Genomic DNA, 18,951 nt, shown 5'->3' on the forward strand with positions numbered 1-18,951 from the left:
GCAACATACTGCCATCATTCCCTGAAGGCACTTGGTTTCCACCAGGGTTGAAGCCTACAGGGATGCCAGGGAACAAAATGTAAACACTGGTGTTGATGCAGCCTTACATGGATGGGCTTAATGCAAGAGGCAGGATGCAGTGCATAAATTAGTATACAACAAATCTCGGCTTCTCCACCCAATACACTCCTCTGGTACCTGAGCATAAACAGAAGTCTACAACAGGTCTGAACTCCAGTGTGCCACTTTAAGAGTAATGACAAATATTTAATTAGCATCTCTTGTTTTGCTCAATAGTTGTACAACTATCTCTAACTGGCTTATCACGTTGTTAAATTACAACGCACTTTGAGAGCTGTCCATTATCCTCATTGTGGCAGCATGGCACTCCTCAGCTGACACCTCATTAGTGCTGAAACATTGCTTGTTGGAGGCATTTTGCATCATTGGCACAGGCTTAGAGAAGAAGAAAAAACATATCCACAACTGGAAGTCGTGAGAAAAAGAGGGCCCGAATTATTAGCGAAATAGCCTCAGTGTGAGCGATAAACAGGTGTGACATTCCCCTTACTGTTGCTGTAACCGGTCCTTTTCTTAAAAAGCAAACATGTCATCTGATCAACCAAAAGCACATATGTTCTTCACATTATTCACGTGTGGTTCGTCAAGTCTCCTTCTCGTGGAGTGTTCATATAGCTACTAAATAAGAAGAAATTAAGTCAACAGCAATGTTGGTAATGGGATCTGTCATTTCACTTACTTCAACTGAATACTTTGGAGAACTGGCAGTACTTTACACCAACTAAAACCGTCACATCACTTTGGACTCTTGTGATGGACATTTGCCATAATGATCTTACACAGCCAATTAAAAAAAAAAAAAAACCAAAACTCGCTATAACTGAACCACTTAACTCTATTTAACTGCAGTCCTGGGTGATTTAATGTACAACGGCATGATTACAGCAGGCAGATCAGCAGCAGCTGTGTCTTATCTGGGTTGATTAGGACGGCTGCTTTAGGTGGCATCCTGCAGGCCTAGCTAATGGAGATGTGGCCTAAGAAATGTGTCTCAAAGCGGCGCTAAAGCGAGGATTTAAAAGCCGGGTAACACCGCCCGCTCAGCGGCATGACTGGCTGCGCTGCATGTGCATGTAGCTTCGGGCAGGTAACGAGTCCGGCAGTCAGTCAGTCAGTCCTTCATCAGCCGCTCACCTGTATGTTGACGGTGCCCCGCCAAGACCCACTGCATCGGTTCCGCTCGCTCTCCCATATCCTTCCGACAGCCGACCCGCCTCACTGTCCCCGACACCGGCCAAGGGTTTTTCTTTTGGAGGATTACGGTGAACTCACAAATACCTCACCGATACAATTATAATAACCGTACAAACGTCATTACAACGATAGGATGAATGGCTCCAGAGACATCAAAGAGCCGCAGCCTACTCGGAGAGCCGGCTGTCAGGCAAACCTGGAACATGCCATCAAAGACCGTTATCAAATCACACGGTGGTTTACAACCCGACGGCTTCTTGGGTCTCCGCTTAATTGCAACACGTCGTCGGCAGTTGCAGTTCACGGAGAGCGGGTCATATCCACGTCCCTCCATCGGAGCTCGGCATGATGGTGATTTCTACCCACAGAAGGTGGCGGTGCCGCGGGGGTTGACGGACAAGACGACCCTCTCGAGCCTCACGCTGTAAGTCAGTAGCTTGTGTGTGCCATCAGCCAGACAACTCCCGAACCCCAGCACGGAGAGCAGCTAAACGGAGGCAGCATTTTCCACAGGATCTGGCCCAACCCCTCTGATATTTCTCCCACAGAAAAACATACGTGCGAGTCGGCTCTTGTAGCTTCCGCGTCTGCCTGCGCAAATCCCGCAACGAGTTCGGTTTTACGCACACCTGACTGGGGTTTTGTAAATGGAAGACCGCAGGCACTTTGAAGATCCTGCAGAGAAAGGGCGCCACCGGTGGTTTCTGAATATCAAGGAATCTGCCGCTGAATCAAAGAGGGCGATGTGTTCCGAGAGGCTGCCGTGCCTCTCGTGTTAGGGCACACGGGAACACCCCGAGGGGATGTGAGACGCTTGTTTGGTGAGTGAGTTGTTAGTTTTGGAGAGTTGTCTGTTTGTTTTTAGTTTTTTTTTTAACGTATTCGACAACCTTGACATAAAAAATGTCCAAAAGCGTATTTTATTGGCCCCAGTTGTGTCCGCGCATGCGCAGTTTAGAATTGGTCAAAAATCACTGTTCTAAATTGTTCCGGTTACTACAGCACAGCGATGCAGGCACATATTGACTTGGGCGGCAGATAAGCACGAATTTTACAAGCAACATTTTTCCAAAATGTGTGTATAAATCGTCATTTATCATGTCAGGTGTCAGGGTGGTTTGGACCCTAATTAGGCCATATATGCATTGCCTAAAGGTATAGTTAGCCGCATTGTAATTACTAAAGTACACAGTGAATATGTCTTTTTACAATGTTACGTTTAGTTTCGAATTCTTGACTTTATTTACACATTTTTAATATCAACTTGTATCACTTTCCCATCTTAAAACATGAAATTTTGCTTTTATATATCACGTTTATTTCAAATACATATTCGGTGAGAATATAACTGTATTATTAATTTTCGAGTCTGAGTTGTTTCGATAAATTTAGGTTCAATTCCTATTCGCTGTCTTTTGCGTCAGCCAGTATCCATTCCATCGAAATCTCCGTACTTTACCGATTACCATCTTGACATACGACAACCTTTTTTTCGACGTATACTGGGCGTGGATCCGCGTCACCTCGTAACAGATGAAAGTATGCGTACTGTCATCTGTCACAAAAGCAAGCGAAAAATAGAACGCTTTGACAATAATCAATTAAGAAATGAGATGAAGTTCGTGAGAAACACTTCCTCGTCCAGTCAGAGGGAACCTCTCACTTTCACACAGACTGCTGACCTCAGGGCTGCAGGTTATTTGGCAGATATCTGCAGTCTGAAAATAGACACAAGGCTGTCATGTCATTGGTGTGCCAATTGCATTGGAATTTGCCATAGTTCTGTTGTATCCTACTATCTCTTGCATCATAGAGTACATTTTCATGGAGGGCGAATGTTATGTGTTACACCCCTTAACAGAGAAGAAAACAACATGTGACGACAACTGGACTAATTTATTGTCCAACCCTGTGATGGGACCTGACTTAAGGGAAGGGGATGGCAAGGAGCCACAACAGTATGTGCTGGTGGAGGGAAATGCAGTAAGTTGGCTGTTTCATCTCTAATTCAGCCCCAATTTTCAGAACAAGAATATGTCCTTGTGCTGCATTTGTGACCTCCCATGTGTGAGTGAGTTCACTTGTAGTCAATCAGTGGTAATTTCCCTCTGAAATGTTTTTATTTTATTGTTCGGTTAAAGAGAGCTCTCACCCTCTGCACGGCACACGCATGACGCTACATAAGGAGTGAGTACCAAACACCATCTACCGGTACTCACCTGAGTAACTCACTGAAAAAGTTATATGCACCCCTGAGAATGTATTATGTGCAGGTTGGATACCACAGCAGAGGGTGTTTACATCCATGCTCTGTCCATTCACTCTTCCTCTTGTCAGTTATGATTCCTACACAAACCAGAAGAATCAAAGTCGGAATCAGGTTTTTGACATGTTCACACTCCAGGAATTTGCCTTGGTATTTTGGTACAGAAATATGCACATATATGGGTTTATTTATTGAAAAGAGCTGTACACTGTTTAAAAGGAAGATGATGGGATGTGTGAAACACTGCATGTCAATAATATGTATAAACGCCCTCAAACAGTCAGCAATTTAATCTCATTCATTGTTTAACCTGGACAAAAATATGCTTGAGGAGCCAAAGCTATTGAAATAAAATGTTCAAAATAATAATAATATGACCAGATTATATTATTTTTCAGAGGCACTGAAGTGCAACACATATTCCATCTGTAGATATAATATAACACTAAGATTTGCCATATAGAAGTAATCGTTATTCTAGCCATAAAAACGTTCTGGATTGAGAATATTCTTTAGTAATACAGCTCTCATATTAAAATAGAACCCCCCTTTTTTTTAGAACTAAATGGTACATCCCAGTCTCTCATTCTCTCCCTCTCTATTTCTCCTCCCTCCTACACTGTGTCCTCAATCTCTCTTCCTCTTATACTAAGGACATTCTCACTTCCACAGACTGTTGCAGTTCCTTCTCCATCTGTTATTCTTGTCATCTTTACAGAGCTGCTGGAGAGGTATGTAATGTCCTTATTTCCTCTCATCACAATAGTGCAGGGTTTAATTGGAAGCATTTTTATAAAGAGGTTTCCAGCCTACATTATGTAAAGTGCGAGCTGCTATTATGTGTTCATTCAATTTGAGCAATGTTTATTGTTCTTCATTTTCCTCCCCCCGTTTGCATGTCATGGATTTCCTCCCAGTCATGGTGGTCCTTATTTCCTTCCTCCATCTTGTCCTTCAATTATAGCACACATGATTTGTTCAGTTTTACAGAGAGAAGTGAGAGCAAGATGGGAGAAAAGAGTAATTCCATATGTTTATTGCATATAGATTTGGTTCGTATTGGGGTCAAAGAAAATAGAGATTCAGTCCGAGACTATGAATAATCTCTGCAGCTGCAGTTCCATCTTCAGCCATTACAAAACAGATACATTTTCCAATGAAAAAGCATTACACAGGAAGCTGCTGTGACATTATTTTTTTCAATAAAAGATCATGTCACAGCTGCTTGGACCAAAATAAACTATTCCCTGTCCTCTGAGCGTCAGTGTGTTCTCATCAATGTCATCTTTTTCCAAGGTCACATATAAGGCCCCGCCGCCACATGACTGCTTCACCGCTTACAGTGAATACATAGATGTTAAGGTCTCCTTCGTATGCCAGTGTCTTAACATTCAGCAGAGCAGATAAAAAGCTGTCTTGAGCCTAATTCAGAGGGATAATCTGTCTGCGTCTGTTTGCTGTGATTCTTCAGTGAAGCAGCACACAGCTGACCTGATAAAGACTCCTCCTGACCAGACCACACCTCTGTCCCTGAGTCGATGGAAGCCAAAGCCAAGTCCGGGGCTCCGGTACCCAAGGCAGCAACCAAAGCAGAAAAGAAGGAGCCGGCAGTCCCACGCAAGGCTGAACCAGCCCCTGCAGCTCCTGCAGCCCCTGCAGCCCCAGAGCCGGAGCATCCTCCTATCCAAGATGGGGCAGCAGAAGCTGAGGCAGCAGTGGCAAGTGATGAGGCTGCAGCCTCCGGCACGGACTCTTTGGAACACCTGAAACCCTTTCTCATTGGTGGTGCCATTATTGCTGCAGGAGCCATCTTGCTTGGAGTCGTGCTACTGGCTCGGAGAAATTAAGACAAAATCGTTCTCTCAAAATAAAGTATTTATTGGGGTATGAGTTAGAGTTGTGTTGCTGGGTGGTTTAAAGACAATTATGGGACAGATGGGGGCTGGGGAGCCTGCTTTCACTTAGTAAATCCAACCATTTAAGTTTCAATAAAGGCTGTATATGGAGCATAGTTACATATAATATATGCATGAAGTAGCTTCAATACTGCATCTGAACTGTATAATAAACATTTATTTAAAAAAAAAGTCACATTCGTACTTAGCTAAAAGCATAAACTCTCTAAAGGTAGCTACTTCAACTGCTTTATCTTGTTTAATCTAATTTGCACAATTATTAATCAAAGTTTGCAATATATGTACATTGTTGCATTGGAAATCAGCCTGGTTCACTTTGCTAAAAGATAGAGATTCATAAAGTTGAAACTTGACTTAGCCATCAGAGTGGTTCTAAGGTTTGTTTTCCCTTTTAAATGAGAGATATGAAAGAGTAGGTCTGAAAACAGATGGTAATATGCTTTGTGACACATTGCATATATATATAGAGTAAAATAGAGAACAGCAAAGTGAAATTTACATTTTTTTTTGTGTTGAAAAGATGTAGTCATTTACGAATGGGATGTAGCCGATTGTAAGAGATAACATGTACAGTATTTGTCAGATAATTACAAAGTGAAGTTACCTATTGCTCTAGAATAAGAACGTTTTATTTTCCTTTCAAATGATGTTACAAATCAATAACCTTTCACGTCTGACACACAATCCACAGTGGTGCTCTTTCAATCGTACAGTAGATAGCTGTAGCAGGCTGAACAGCCATTAGTATTGCATTACTAGGTTTAAAGCCTGCTATCAAAAATTGGAGTTATTTGTGTCCAACCCTTATTCATAACCATGTTCAACTTTATTGTTAAGAGAGTGCTCTAGATTGTTAATAAAATGGAGGGGGGGGGGGGGGGACTAGATGAACTAATGTTGTAGAGTATACCTTAAAGAAGTCACACTGTTGCAGGAAGCTCTCATCTGTACAGCTGTCACAATATAGTGTCCACTCAGATGTAAAGCTCTTGAGTCTGTCCCTGTTCCATACGTAGATGGCAGAAAAGAAAAACACTACTTACCATTATTTGATTTTAATTGTGGGCACTTTTACAACACTGGCTCGCCAAAAACTCTTGTTAGAATATATCTCATTCACCACAGTCAACACCACAGTCAACACCCCAAACACATCAAAAAGATGGTATGCCAACACCAAAACAAACTTCACATTACATTGAACAAGGCAGTGTACCAAAAAAAGAGAAATCCTATTTTCATAATTTCAACAGCGTATAAATGCAATAATTCAGATAGGACTCCTCATTTAGCACATGGGCTGTAGAAAGTTAAATTACATAAATGATAATGTGATAATATTGTTGGTGATGATTATGTACGAAGTTAGTGATGGCAATGATGGTGATGTTACACATAAAGATGATGGCAATGATTATGTTTTTCATGGTGACTGTGATAACAATGCTTATGATATATTTTTTATATATTTCTAACATATTTTCTTTTTGCACACTCCCCTCTGCCCCCAATCTCCTAAATGTAAAAGGGGTCTTAATCCAATCTTTATTAAAGACAGTGAACCAGCCAATGTGAATATTTCTTCATTTGCAATTATTTAGAATGAGGGATCATATACTTGCAGATAGCAATCAGCTTGATGAGTTTCATCTTTAAAATGTCATGAAGTGGTCTTAATGTTAACAATTGTGTACAGACTTTGTATTTAACAACAGCAGCTAACCTAAAAAATAGCCACTGTCAAATTAAATTGTTCATGTACACTGAAACAACATAGTTTGGCTACTTTAATTTCCGAGTATAAACTAATGTATATATAGATATATATATATATTTTTACAACACTGTTCATGGATCAATTGCTAAATGTCTTGGAGCAGCAGTCAGTTCAATCACTTTTCATTTTATGCGATACCTGGTAAAATATGTTATGTTGTGGTTACTTTTTTACTCTCAATTATCAATCTCTACACTGCTAACATAAGCCATTATGCACCCTACCGGCACACCCACAGATATGTTTAATTGGACTTCTACTCAGTTACTGCGTGGGCTGGGAGTAGAGTCACCAAAAGATAGAGACTTGGCCCAGTATGTGCAACAAAACTCACCAGAATCAGGGAGTCAATGACGATTTAAGAAATAGATGATAATAAAAAGATGTAATAAAGCATGCACGGTCTGTCTGCTCAACTAAAATTATTGAAAGCCTCACTGTACTGAATGGTTTGTTTTGGGAGGTGTCATTCTACACATTTACAGAGTGACCATTTTTTGAATGTAGTTCCCATTTCATTAGGTACACCTAATATAGATAAAAGTAATCCAGTATAATGCAACAATCTTGCAACATAATCCTGGCCGAATGGAGGCATTCAATGTTTGTTAATGTAAAACGTATTTAGTCAAACAGTTTTTTAGTGTGTGGGGCTTTGGAAATGTTTAACATTAGACTGGGAGATGTTTGAAAACATCTGGGCTTCTTATTTATATAATTGATTTTGTATGGTTTGTATCCAATAATCTAAAAGTTGATGATCAGCCCGTTTCCCCCATGGTGAGAACAAAATTAGGGTCATAATTATGACTTACTATCTCATAATTTTGACATAGAATCTAATTATTTCGACTTACTATCTCATAATAATGAGATAGTAAGTCATTTTTATGAGATAGTATCTCATTAATTTAAAAAAAGGCTCACAGTGCGAAAGCGGGCTTTCTTATCAGTAAGCATTTGAGTAAGTAAGCCTTTATTTTGAAGGACCGGACCGGAAATGTTACTTCTGTTGCGGCTTGAGAGAACGAGGGAAGATAGTCACGTTCACTAGTTTCTCACTGACAAACATCCCATTCAGGCTTTTGTTAAACTTGATTGGTGACGGTGAGTAAATATGCTTTCACATGTATATACATTTTGTGTTTACTTGTAAATGGCCAATCGTAGCGTTAGGTGAATTCGTGGCAACGGGTTATTGTCGGCTAACGTCGGCTAACAGTTAGCTGTTGTGCTAATCGCGTGGCTACAGCTTCGCACCACATGCCATCGCCAACTGACTCCGGGAAATACAACGTTCAGAAACACTTCACATTACACAAACTATTGCGGCGTAAGAATGGTCGTTGTGTTAAACCTACAACGAAAACACGACCATTAAAGCTTAGCTATGGAGTTGGAAATATAGCGTCAGTAAACCATTGCATTCGTCAAGCTAACATTGATAATAACGTTATAACCCTCGGGAGGAGGGAGCCTGAACGCTACATGCATGCTTTCAGGAATAGTTCCTGGTAAATTGGTGCCAAGTAGCTCCCGGTTAACATTAGTGATCTTGCTGTACAACAGCTTTCACTCGGATATGGTTGTTAACGGGTTGGTGATCCTGTCCCCAGGTGTCTCACGATGATCATCCCCGTCCGGTGCTTCACGTGCGGGAAGATCGTGGGTAACAAGTGGGAGGCATACCTTGGCCTACTTCAAGCGGAGTACACTGAAGGGTGAGATGCATTCCTGCTGGTTTATCGTCGCAATATAGTTTCATCTTCACATGTCGCGAGCAGCCACGTTTTTGGCAATGAGTTAAACCGTGAATACGTCTCAAGTATAATCCACTCACATGTGCAATTTGCGCAGCAGTGACATTAAACGAACATAACAGTCTGTTAATCTGTTGGCTTCGAGTTATCTACATTCAGACTTCTGATGCATCATTGTCACTGCTGTGAACGTTATAAATTCAGTGATCTGTGCACCATGAATGAACTAACACGACCTCTGTCCCTCCTCAGTGATGCCCTTGATGCCCTGGGCCTGAAGAGATACTGTTGTCGGCGGATGCTCCTTTCTCATGTGGATCTCATTGAAAAATTGTTGAATTATGCTCCATTGGAGAAGTGATAGTTGCTGGCTACCTGAAATAAGGACATGGACTTAAGGGGATGTGGCATGGACAGATGGAATGCCCTGTTAAAATATTAATGTAACAAGTGGTAACTTTTGGATCATTCATTTGTGCACCTATTTGATAATGATTTAGTTTTCTAAATAAAAAGTGTTAAATGACATTGTTACCAGTATTACTGTTGTATCTAGTTACCACAATCTTCCTACCAGAACTATATGGTGAAAATGAGCTCTCACATGTGTGCTGTGTAGGTGCCAGTCATTTCTGTCCTTAAAAAATACCCAGAACAGACATCATAAAATTTAATTGCCGTCTTAGATTCTGCAGTACAGGTGTCAGAATCATACAGTACATCAATAGTAATTTAGGTATTCAGTTACAAAAAGTGTTTCGACTGCTTCAAGTTCAAATAGTTTTGCTGTCTTACCGGTAAATGAAAATACATGTCAGGAAAAACATAATATTTTCAGGGAATGTGTTTTTATTCTATAGATTTAATACAAAAGAAAATGATAACAGTACACTGTAATTCATAAGTTATTAAGAGGTGTTCCTGCACATGCAAGCATTGGAATCTGATGCTCCAGCATTAAATCTACAACCACATTTATTTTTTAAAACAGGTAAAAGTCCCAGTATGTACAGACAGGTGAAAAAAACAAAAAAAAGTTACACTTTAGACTTTGAGATACATCTTCAATCTCACCTTGGATTCCTTAAGATTTCTATGCAACAGCAGAAACAAAAAAATCTTGTCTTCAATCGGCTTCACACTTAGACATCAGTCTGGGGGGAAAGAAACAAGGAAGAGCCCCAGAATGTGTGTTAATTTTCCTACAACTAGGGTACTAATTAGTGGCAATTTGAACTAGCATCTTATGCCAAGTCTTGGGAATAAAAAAAACATCACAAACCTTGGTATTTATTAAAAATATTTCTTACAGATACCACTTTTAAGTTCTGCTTAACCTCACTATTTATGGCATACATCCTTCAGTTATAGCCATTGGTCGGTCAATATATTAACTAATTGTGTATTGTATTAACAGTCCGACATAATAGTAACAATGTACTAAAAATAACTAAGACCTTCCCTTCATGAACTGTAATCTGAAAAAGGTTTTTGGTAATTCAAATAGCCCTAGGAAGCAATGGTTTGTAGTTCTTTTAACGGTCTAAACCTAGAAATCTTTATGCTTAACCCATATAAATAAATGGGTGGATTACAGAAATTAATTGCATGCCTAAAACAACTCGTTTGGACTAAAACATTATGTTGGGATGATACCGGCATCCATAAAGAAGTTGAGCAGAGAAAAATATATTTGAATATATTCTATGTTCACAAAAAAAAGTTTAAAAGTGGTTTAAATGATATTGTGATTGAATAAAATAGTCATATTCAAATTATTTCATGACTACCATAAAGTCTTAATGGAATAGAAACATCAAGCACATTTTGCATCGTATTTTTGTAAGCTTTTTGAGATCAATATCTGTTTTGCAAGAGAGACCCCAGTACAACAGAAGAAACATAACAGCGCTAAGACGCAACAAAACACAGGAACACACGCCCATTAAAATAGAAAAAGAAACAATCACAGACATCTGTTAAAAAGTCCCCAAATAGCTTAGTTTTATAAATATTTCAGTTTGAAGTTTAATAAGTCTGTTACAGTTCAGTATTTAGTATCAAGAGTTAGTCAGACCTGGGATCTGGTTTAATGAACAGTAATTTTACATTTTAAAATTGCAGCCCAAGTACGAGACATTTATAAACCCAAATGATGGGTGTCTGTGACATCCATCAACTGGTGACACTTTTGTAAAGACCGTGATTGAAGAAAAGGAGGTTGAGCATGGGGACCTTTCTGTGGGTAGGGGAGCTACTCATTAATGGTTTTTACTATATGGTATGATAAATCAGCATTATTGGGGACACTAAGCAGGCCAGCTAAAGGATGTCTTATGAGAGAAACTAACCAACACTGTGTGGCTCTGTGATACTAAACTCTCCTTATAATTTGGACATTCTTCTCTGTCTTGATGTACCTAAAAAAAACACACGCTATATACTATACAATATGCTAAGACACCAAACGGTGGAACTAATAACAAAATAGTCTGTTGAATGAACAAGTATAGATATATCAATTAAAGGGGGGCTTACCAAGTTAGCGGTATCGGTCTCTGTAATCTCTCTGCCTCTCCCGTTCTCGGGAACGTTCCTTTTCCCTCTCCCCGCTCCTGGAGCGTTGTCGGTGTCTTCGAGACGCTCCTGCAGCTTCCCAACCAGAAGAATCTTCTCGGTCACGTTCTCTTTCACGCTCTCTGTCGCGACCCCTGTCCCGGTCTCTTTCGTCTTCCCCAGAACGACTGCTACTCCTGCAGAGAAACGTGCACTCAGCTTGAGTTTCTCTCTGGACAATGGGAAGTCTGGGAGTGCTGACGCATAGTTACACATACCTGTAGCCTTGGTTGCCCTGGATAGAGACCAGACAGTCCTTCAGTGAGGTGACCAGGGCTTGGCAGCGTTCATCTCCATACACTCTGGACTGCTTAATGATGGCAATGGCAGTTAATAGAGTCTCCATGGCAACCCGCAAGTCTCCTGAATTAGAAAGTGGAGAAGTGAGATATTAGAGATAGTATTAAAGACACTTTTTGGATTAGGTTTACTAAAAAAAAGTTTTAAAAAATTATCTTTCACAGTTACACACATTTAGAAAACAATTCAAGTGCTGACATCCATGCTACCAACAGACTGGAAACCCATATCAGTTGATGGTGGTTTCAGTATTGTGTTACACTTATGCTTCTCTTTGATAGGGATTGGAAAATAGGATTGAAGTAACATGCAGAGAAACAGAGAGCGTGGCCATGAGCTCTACTGAATATCAACATTTCCAATAAGAGAACTCAAGTTATTATTTTACCAAGCCATCAGCTGTACTTACCAGCTGTTGCTCCAGACACAGCTTTGCTGATGGCACTGCTGGCAACGGCTTTATTTCTGTTCATCAGGTCCTCAAAATCTCTATCTGTATTTCGAGGTGTGTTTCTGAAAAATTCACAGAATTGTCAGAATTATTAACCAATAACACAAGTTATTACACTTTGCCACGAATTATATTTTTAGAATCGCTTTGACGAAAAATGCAGAATCTCAATTTGTTTGATTATCCTGAATATGTTCCATATTCTTTATTATCTACGTTATATTATTTGTGCATTCCTTGCTGTATACTAGTATTTTGCTCTGTAAAGATTAAGTTTACAGACAAATATCATCTTATCTCATTGTGAAATAAAAACATATAACCGCTTATGGTTTGCAATCTTGTTAAATATAAAACAGTGTATGCGCTTACTTTTGCTGGCTGTAAGCTTGGCTGTTGTGCCCGTCATGTACTGGGGGAAAGAATGCCGGATTTACATGCAGACTGGGAGGTGGTTGGCTGGGAACATGGATTGGATGAGGAGGGAACATAGGGGGTGGCATGGGGGGAGGGATGTTTGGAGGCATATGTGGGAAAGGAGGAGGTGGATGATTAAGGTAAGGGCCGGGTAATGAGGGAAACCTGTTTGCAAGTGGATATGATGGGTAATGTTGAGGGAAGGGGGCAGGACTGGGCTCTTGTGCTAATAATCTGGGAATCTTATCCGAAGAATCGGACTCCTTTGGATCTTTGGAATTAACACGCATGGGTATACCTACAGGGAACACAAAGCTTTTGTGAAAAATTATAGCAATACACACTTTTTGCAATTCATTCCAATTTATATACATTCATTCATAAGTGTTTTAGAGATGTGTGGTGGTCTTACGTTTATTTGCGATGTCCTCAAACACACCAAGGTTATGGCGAGTTGCAAAGCGACAGTCGATCTTATCCCCATTAAGCTCACAGTGGGGTATTTTTTCCAATAATATTTTTAATGACTCTTCTGAGGTAACCACCACTTCTGCGAAGCTGTGAAACACAAAAGAAAAAAACAACACATGTATAGCGACTAACACCAAGTCCAAAATATTCACATTCTCTATAAATTGAAAAGCACACACTTCCTTTCCTGCAATACAAAAATGGATTCACAGGAACTGCTTTTATTATGAACCTCAGAGCTGCATCACTCACCCTCTAGACTGGCCATTAATTTTGTTCTCAGCAAATTTTATCTCTTTGATGTCCTTCACACCCAACGTTTGAGCCATGCACGTGATGTCCTTATCAGATGTCCACTAGAAATAGCAGCAGATTTTGGGAAATTGAGGGTGAGAAAATGACAGGATAGATAAGATACTTGTGATCATCACTTGATTGGGGAAGTTATTTCTCCGTTCATTTTCATGTATGCATTTTTTCTGCAAAACCATGTGAACAAAACAATAGAAATGGCATTGGACAATGTAATTAAATTATAATATTTATATTTAGAATAATAATAAAAATACTTACCCAGGGGAAATTTCCAATATATAAAGACAGTCTTCTCAGAGAGTATTTTCCTGGTATTTTCACAGTTGTTGGCCCATCATTAGGTAGTGTCTTGTTTGGAGGCATCACATTTGGAGTGACTTTCTTGTCCAGATCAACTGAGCCAGTTAGAACAGCATCAAAAAGTTCATTTGCTTCAGCAATTCGGTCCAAATCCTGTGTGAGATAGAAAGAAAAGCAACAATTACCCATTATAACCTCAATCTTCAATGTAAAGAGCATAAACTAATTATACAACGCCAGAGTAAATAGAAATTCCCAGGCATTCCTGCAGCTGCAGGAAATGTGAATAAAAGTGGGATTATTTCTTCTTTCTCTGCAATTGCCAAGACTACAGGGATGTGTGCACAACATAAAGGCTCTGAAATGGTACTTGATTCAGTGCATTTTCCACTCCGGGGAATAAAACACACGTACAGCACCACAACTCCAAATGGAGGCTATTCTAAAATGGACTTTATTTTTATACCCGAGGCTGTAAATGCTTAAGTAATAAAAAGTGAAATGTTGTGTTTTTTATAACTGCAAATACGCGCGTTCATAAAACTCGAGTCTCCACACAAAGAGTTACACTCTGACATTTAACAATTTACTGATCAGTTTACACGGATGTCAAATACAAAAATATCATTTGAACCCCACCAAGGTGCTGACAACTTTACATCTAATTTTGCACTCCCATGCATTTGATTCGATACAAAAACAGCAAAATACTCACCTCGTCGTTTTGATTGAGGTCACTGTAAAGATCTATGATGTCCGTCTGGGAGCTACTTGGTCCGGCTGCAGGTCTAGCAGCCATCCCGCGGGCCTAAGATGATCCAATTGATGAAACTGCAGCTAAGCAGGTATGTTTCGTTTGTTCTCAGCGTCGTTCACACATGCACACGTAGCAAATGATCCGCGCCCACCAACAACAGGTTCACTGGCAATATTCAGGATTTGTTGCTAACGTTACGCCTTGTAGCTAACCTGAACCAACTCGAGTCCGCACAAAATGATAAACTTGCGTTGAGACTAAATATGACGATAAACCGAGAATACGACAAGCGAACATAAGTCAAGAAGCATTATTTTTAATCAACACTTTCAAAATACATGCACGGTCTTTCATAAATGAGTTCAAATAGTTAGATAGTTTCAGACTACTGGAGGCTCGCTCTCGTCAGCTAATGATGCTATGCTGCTAATGCTAATCTTCCTTTACGTGAGCATTTAAGTGCGTCGGGAATATATTCCCCTTTACCAACAACATACAATATGTGGTTCCTACAGTACGTCTCTATATATTATCATTTAATTAATTGTAAAAAACCAATATCTACTAAATATACACAAACTCCGTTACAAACCTTAAATTTACCACGCTGGGGCCACTTGTGTTTTCATAAGGCCAAACATTGCGGTATCCTTAACTCTACGACGTCAGGGTGCGCTGCATCCGGTCCCCCCTCGATAGTGTTCCGTGTGCTGCTGTAACGTGAAACCTGCTTGTGTCTGACATTCAGACATCTGCAACGTTTTCACGGCGGAGAAGCACTTCACCTAGAAGTCTCTCAACGTAACAAGAAATACGGCTACAATGATCTCTGCTGTTGCGAAGAGGGTGAGTTATCTTATAAACGTTATATTGTTACTGTTGCTAGTTCACTCGAGAACACTTGCAAGATGTAACTAATGCTAATTAAAAATATAAAGATATAAAAAAAATATTACGATGCAGTATTATGTTGTAGTTAAATAGCTATCTTAACGTTAGATTGTCGCGTTCAGTCCTTTGGCTGGAGAGCAGTTGTAAACATGAGATATTATGTAATTCCCCTCTGCTACTCTCTTCTTCGGTGTACGACGTTATTGATTTTTTATTTAACTTCTGGTTCTTTATCTAATAGAAGCCACTTATGTTGCATTATTGAATGGAAGACGTATAGAGTTACAGTCTATTTTCTAAGCTACTTAAGCATGGATTTGCGTTTGCGTAAGCTCATTTACTGAACATTGCGTTATTCTACTGTGTTTTTGAACAATATGTGTCAGTTCAACAACATTACTACCTTTTTTCAAAAGGTGATAAACTGATTACATAGTGAATTATTGGACCCATTACATGAATTTGATCAAATCATACACTACAATGTAGCCTACTAGTACTTGCTCAAACCTGTGTATGTGTTACCTGTTAGCTGGTTACAGGTTTGTGCCAGACAGCATGGAGACCAGCAATCACAGGGCTGGTATCTTCTCGGAGTTACCGTGGAGATACGCCAGAGGACACGAGGGGAGACCTGATTGAGATCCCTCTGCCCCCTTGGGACGAGAGGCCCGGCGAGCCCACTGACATCAAGAAGCGACGCCTGCTGTATGAGAGTCGCAAGAGGGGCATGTTGGAGAACTGCATCCTGCTCAGGTTGTTAAACTGAACTGTTTTTCATATATCTGGCATCTAGCCGTACCGGTGGCACACTTTAGAGCACTGGTATAGTAGAGGTGTGTTTCATTTGTATACCTTTAATATATTAAACAATTTCCCACTTTGTCATTGAAGTTCGCAGTGTAGAATACATTGAACAGATAACAGCAACCGCAACTTGAGAACCATTTTTAGAGAGGACTCAAAGAAATTCTCCACCTCTCTTTCAGCCTCTTTGCGAAGCGATACCTGAACACAATGAATGAGAAGCAGCTGTACCAGTACGACAGACTGATTAATGAACCAAGCAATGACTGGGACATCTACTACTGGGCAACAGGTGAGAGAATACTTTATTGTTTCTTCTCAGAGGTTTGACATTGCCTCTCATTCAGTTTAGTAGAGCTAATGCAAAATAATTATTAGATGGAGAGATGGCATAGGCGGGCCAGGGGCATAAATTGTGTGTGTGTGTGTGAGGGGGGGTGGGCAATGGCCACTTCTCTGCTTATTGCCGCCCTACTTCTGCCACCCTTGTTTGGATTACATCCATCTTTGACCTCAACCTTCTTTTTTATTTTGATTATCACTGAGTGCATTTTGCATGGTTGTGACATTGCGGGGGATAAACTGTCCACAGACAAACAGAAATATAAACAGTTGGTAAAGTGCACAAAACCACTTCTGCCTTAGTTCCTCTACATTTGGGGTCTCCCAGTCCACCATAACGACACATATACACAGATTGACAAGGTGAAAATAATATCCAGCGTTGCCTTCACGGCTGGTACATATTGGCTGTCTCTTGGGGTGTTGTGTTCAGTCTGTTGCACAACATGTGGAAAACTCCTGTGGGCATAATAGTGATGAAAAGCATTGTTAAAAAAAGAAATGGTAATCATTCATGGGAAATGATGCAGAAATAATTAACCACTGCTCTGCTTAGCATCGAACATCAGTAAGTTGCTCAAAATAGATCACAGTGATGTCAGAAGGGCTTCCCTGTGTGCTCTTTGTTTCTCAGCCATCTGATCTCTCTGTGCTTACAGAAGCTCAGCCCACACCTGATGTTTACCAAGGAGAGATCATGGATATGCTGAAGGAGTTCACAAAGAACCGCAACCAAGAAAAGAGGTTAGATGCACCCAACCTGGAGTACCTGGATAAGGAAAGCCTGTGAGGTCCATGACCCTTTGGACCTTCTCAAAGACTCATTTTGGCTGGTGAATGTGGTGAAATATCAGTGTCAGAAAAACAACAAAACAAAATATTGTGACATGGATACTATTTTAAACACTTTACTCTCTAGTACTATTGACCTTTCTATGAAATATTCTCGCCTCCATCCTCTATTTCCTCTGTCAACTCCAGTCAGTTATTATAAGGGGAAGAACATCCATGGAAGCTGAGGGAAGTTGGATCGAGCGAAGATTGATACAACGCAAGATATTAGCACGGTGCTCTGAATAATTTACTTGAAGTGTATTGTACATTTCTGATTTAAGACTATACATTAAATCTGATTAAAGTGTGTGAGATGCATACTGAATATGTCAGCTTCGATATATGGATACAAGCTGAAAATCAGTTTCTATCCCAGACAGTTAAACAGAAACACATGTACTCACACATTAGTGTCGCTTGTTGAACTGTCATGTTGTGCTCAATGATTGTACTGTGCCTATCACAGACATTATGGGTTATTTAATAAATGCCTGTGCTTTACTGTCTTCTCCCATTACTATTTTCACATTCCAGAGAGTTAAATAACATACCGATGGTATGACCGGTATTTGTTGCATAATGAAGGTTGACTGCAGTGTCGGTGCATGGACACATGGTGGAAGCAGACGGTCAAACTGAAACGCCTGCTGATCTTGGTGGCAAGTGGGTCACCTGCAAAACGCACATCTCACGTACCTTATCATTGCTGCAGGATAAAATGTGAAAACATCAGTTCAAAGCTGCCATATTTTTGTTGGAATCCTTCAAACCTATAGATGATAAAAACGGATGTGCAATCTGCCTAAAAAAACATCAACACATAATAACCCTACTGTTACTACCCTACTGGATTTAAGGATGAAAAGAATGCTAGCTGTAGAATATACAGTGTTTCTACTGTTATATATATGAAGCAAGGCATTAGTGAACATTTCTGTCGAGCCGAGTTTCCAATTAAAGCACATATATTTTAGCTTAAAGCCATGTAAACAACAACAACGTCAACATTCTCCACCACTGGATCAGTGTGTGTTGTCTGTGGGGGAGATTTCTTGCCCAGCTGTGTGTGATGTTGGTTCAGTGGAACCTTGTACTGAGAGCAGAAGGGAAATGCCCTCTGGCCACGAGATGTGCTCAGAATCTCGAATCTGATGACAAGCCTGCTTGTTTACGCCCAGAGAATCATAATGTGCACATGATCCCCTGCTTAGGTGTTACACAGACAAGACAATCGTATAGCTATGAGACGAATGATGATGTGTATTTTCTTTCTCATCACTTCAAAAGGAAAAATATGTCGAGTAAGCACCACAACCCTCAATTTTTATATTCTTAGCTTGTCCTAAAATAGACATGGTGACGTCAGAAGGGTTCCACTCGGTGTGCTCTTTGCTCTTCTGCCATCTGTCTCACCATATATCGTAATCAGCGGGGCAGAGTACATTTACGCAAGTGC

At 40.2% G+C, this 18,951-nt stretch overlaps 5 protein-coding genes across 7 annotated transcripts in view; 3 read left to right on the forward strand and 2 right to left on the reverse strand.

The window, feature by feature from the left end:
- The window catches only part of dagla (diacylglycerol lipase, alpha), a 35,103-nt gene extending 33,178 nt beyond the window's left edge, over nt 1–1,925 (reverse strand). For both annotated transcript variants that reach the window (XM_056412672.1, XM_056412671.1), the window contains exon 1: nt 1,216–1,925. The gene's annotated coding sequence lies outside the window, so the exon portion shown is untranslated. The remainder of the gene's footprint in view (nt 1–1,215) is intronic.
- On the forward strand, nt 1,409–7,027 carry LOC130192628 (uncharacterized). The gene is made up of 5 exons (XM_056412721.1): nt 1,409–1,465; nt 1,569–1,699; nt 1,824–1,891; nt 4,195–4,272; nt 5,013–7,027. Exons 1-5 carry the CDS (start codon nt 1,409–1,411, stop codon nt 5,306–5,308), a joined length of 630 nt encoding a protein of 209 aa, XP_056268696.1. The 3' UTR covers nt 5,309–7,027.
- A 1,211-nt stretch (nt 7,028–8,238) lies between these two features.
- On the forward strand, nt 8,239–9,528 carry polr2l (RNA polymerase II, I and III subunit L). Its single transcript, XM_056412973.1, has 3 exons — nt 8,239–8,341; nt 8,851–8,955; nt 9,247–9,528. Exons 2-3 carry the CDS (start codon nt 8,861–8,863, stop codon nt 9,353–9,355), a joined length of 204 nt encoding a protein of 67 aa, XP_056268948.1. The 5' UTR covers nt 8,239–8,341; nt 8,851–8,860; the 3' UTR covers nt 9,356–9,528.
- A 122-nt stretch (nt 9,529–9,650) lies between these two features.
- On the reverse strand, nt 9,651–15,313 carry LOC130192804 (cleavage and polyadenylation specificity factor subunit 7-like). Its single transcript, XM_056412969.1, has 10 exons — nt 15,214–15,313; nt 14,580–14,672; nt 13,823–14,017; nt 13,502–13,605; nt 13,191–13,336; nt 12,734–13,076; nt 12,320–12,423; nt 11,829–11,973; nt 11,533–11,747; nt 9,651–10,148 (listed from the first exon to the last, which is right to left on the reverse strand). The coding sequence occupies exons 2-9, from the start codon at nt 14,661–14,663 to the stop codon at nt 11,537–11,539; spliced, it is 1,332 nt and encodes a 443-aa protein (XP_056268944.1). The 5' UTR covers nt 14,664–14,672; nt 15,214–15,313; the 3' UTR covers nt 9,651–10,148; nt 11,533–11,536.
- sdhaf2 (succinate dehydrogenase complex assembly factor 2) lies at nt 14,641–17,997 on the forward strand. 2 transcript variants are annotated; one of them, XM_056412970.1, is made up of 5 exons: nt 14,641–14,709; nt 15,370–15,467; nt 16,055–16,268; nt 16,502–16,611; nt 17,321–17,997. In XM_056412970.1, the coding sequence occupies exons 1-5, from the start codon at nt 14,678–14,680 to the stop codon at nt 17,449–17,451; spliced, it is 585 nt and encodes a 194-aa protein (XP_056268945.1). In that variant the 5' UTR covers nt 14,641–14,677; the 3' UTR covers nt 17,452–17,997. The 2 variants fall into 2 exon arrangements, with proteins under 2 accessions (XP_056268945.1, XP_056268947.1); XM_056412972.1 differs by having other exon boundaries at nt 14,667–14,709; nt 16,045–16,268.
- Nucleotides 17,998–18,951: the final 954 nt, after the last annotated feature.

Source organism: Pseudoliparis swirei, chromosome 4, assembly GCF_029220125.1.
Source record: "Pseudoliparis swirei isolate HS2019 ecotype Mariana Trench chromosome 4, NWPU_hadal_v1, whole genome shotgun sequence".
NCBI lineage: Eukaryota > Metazoa > Chordata > Actinopteri > Perciformes > Liparidae > Pseudoliparis > Pseudoliparis swirei.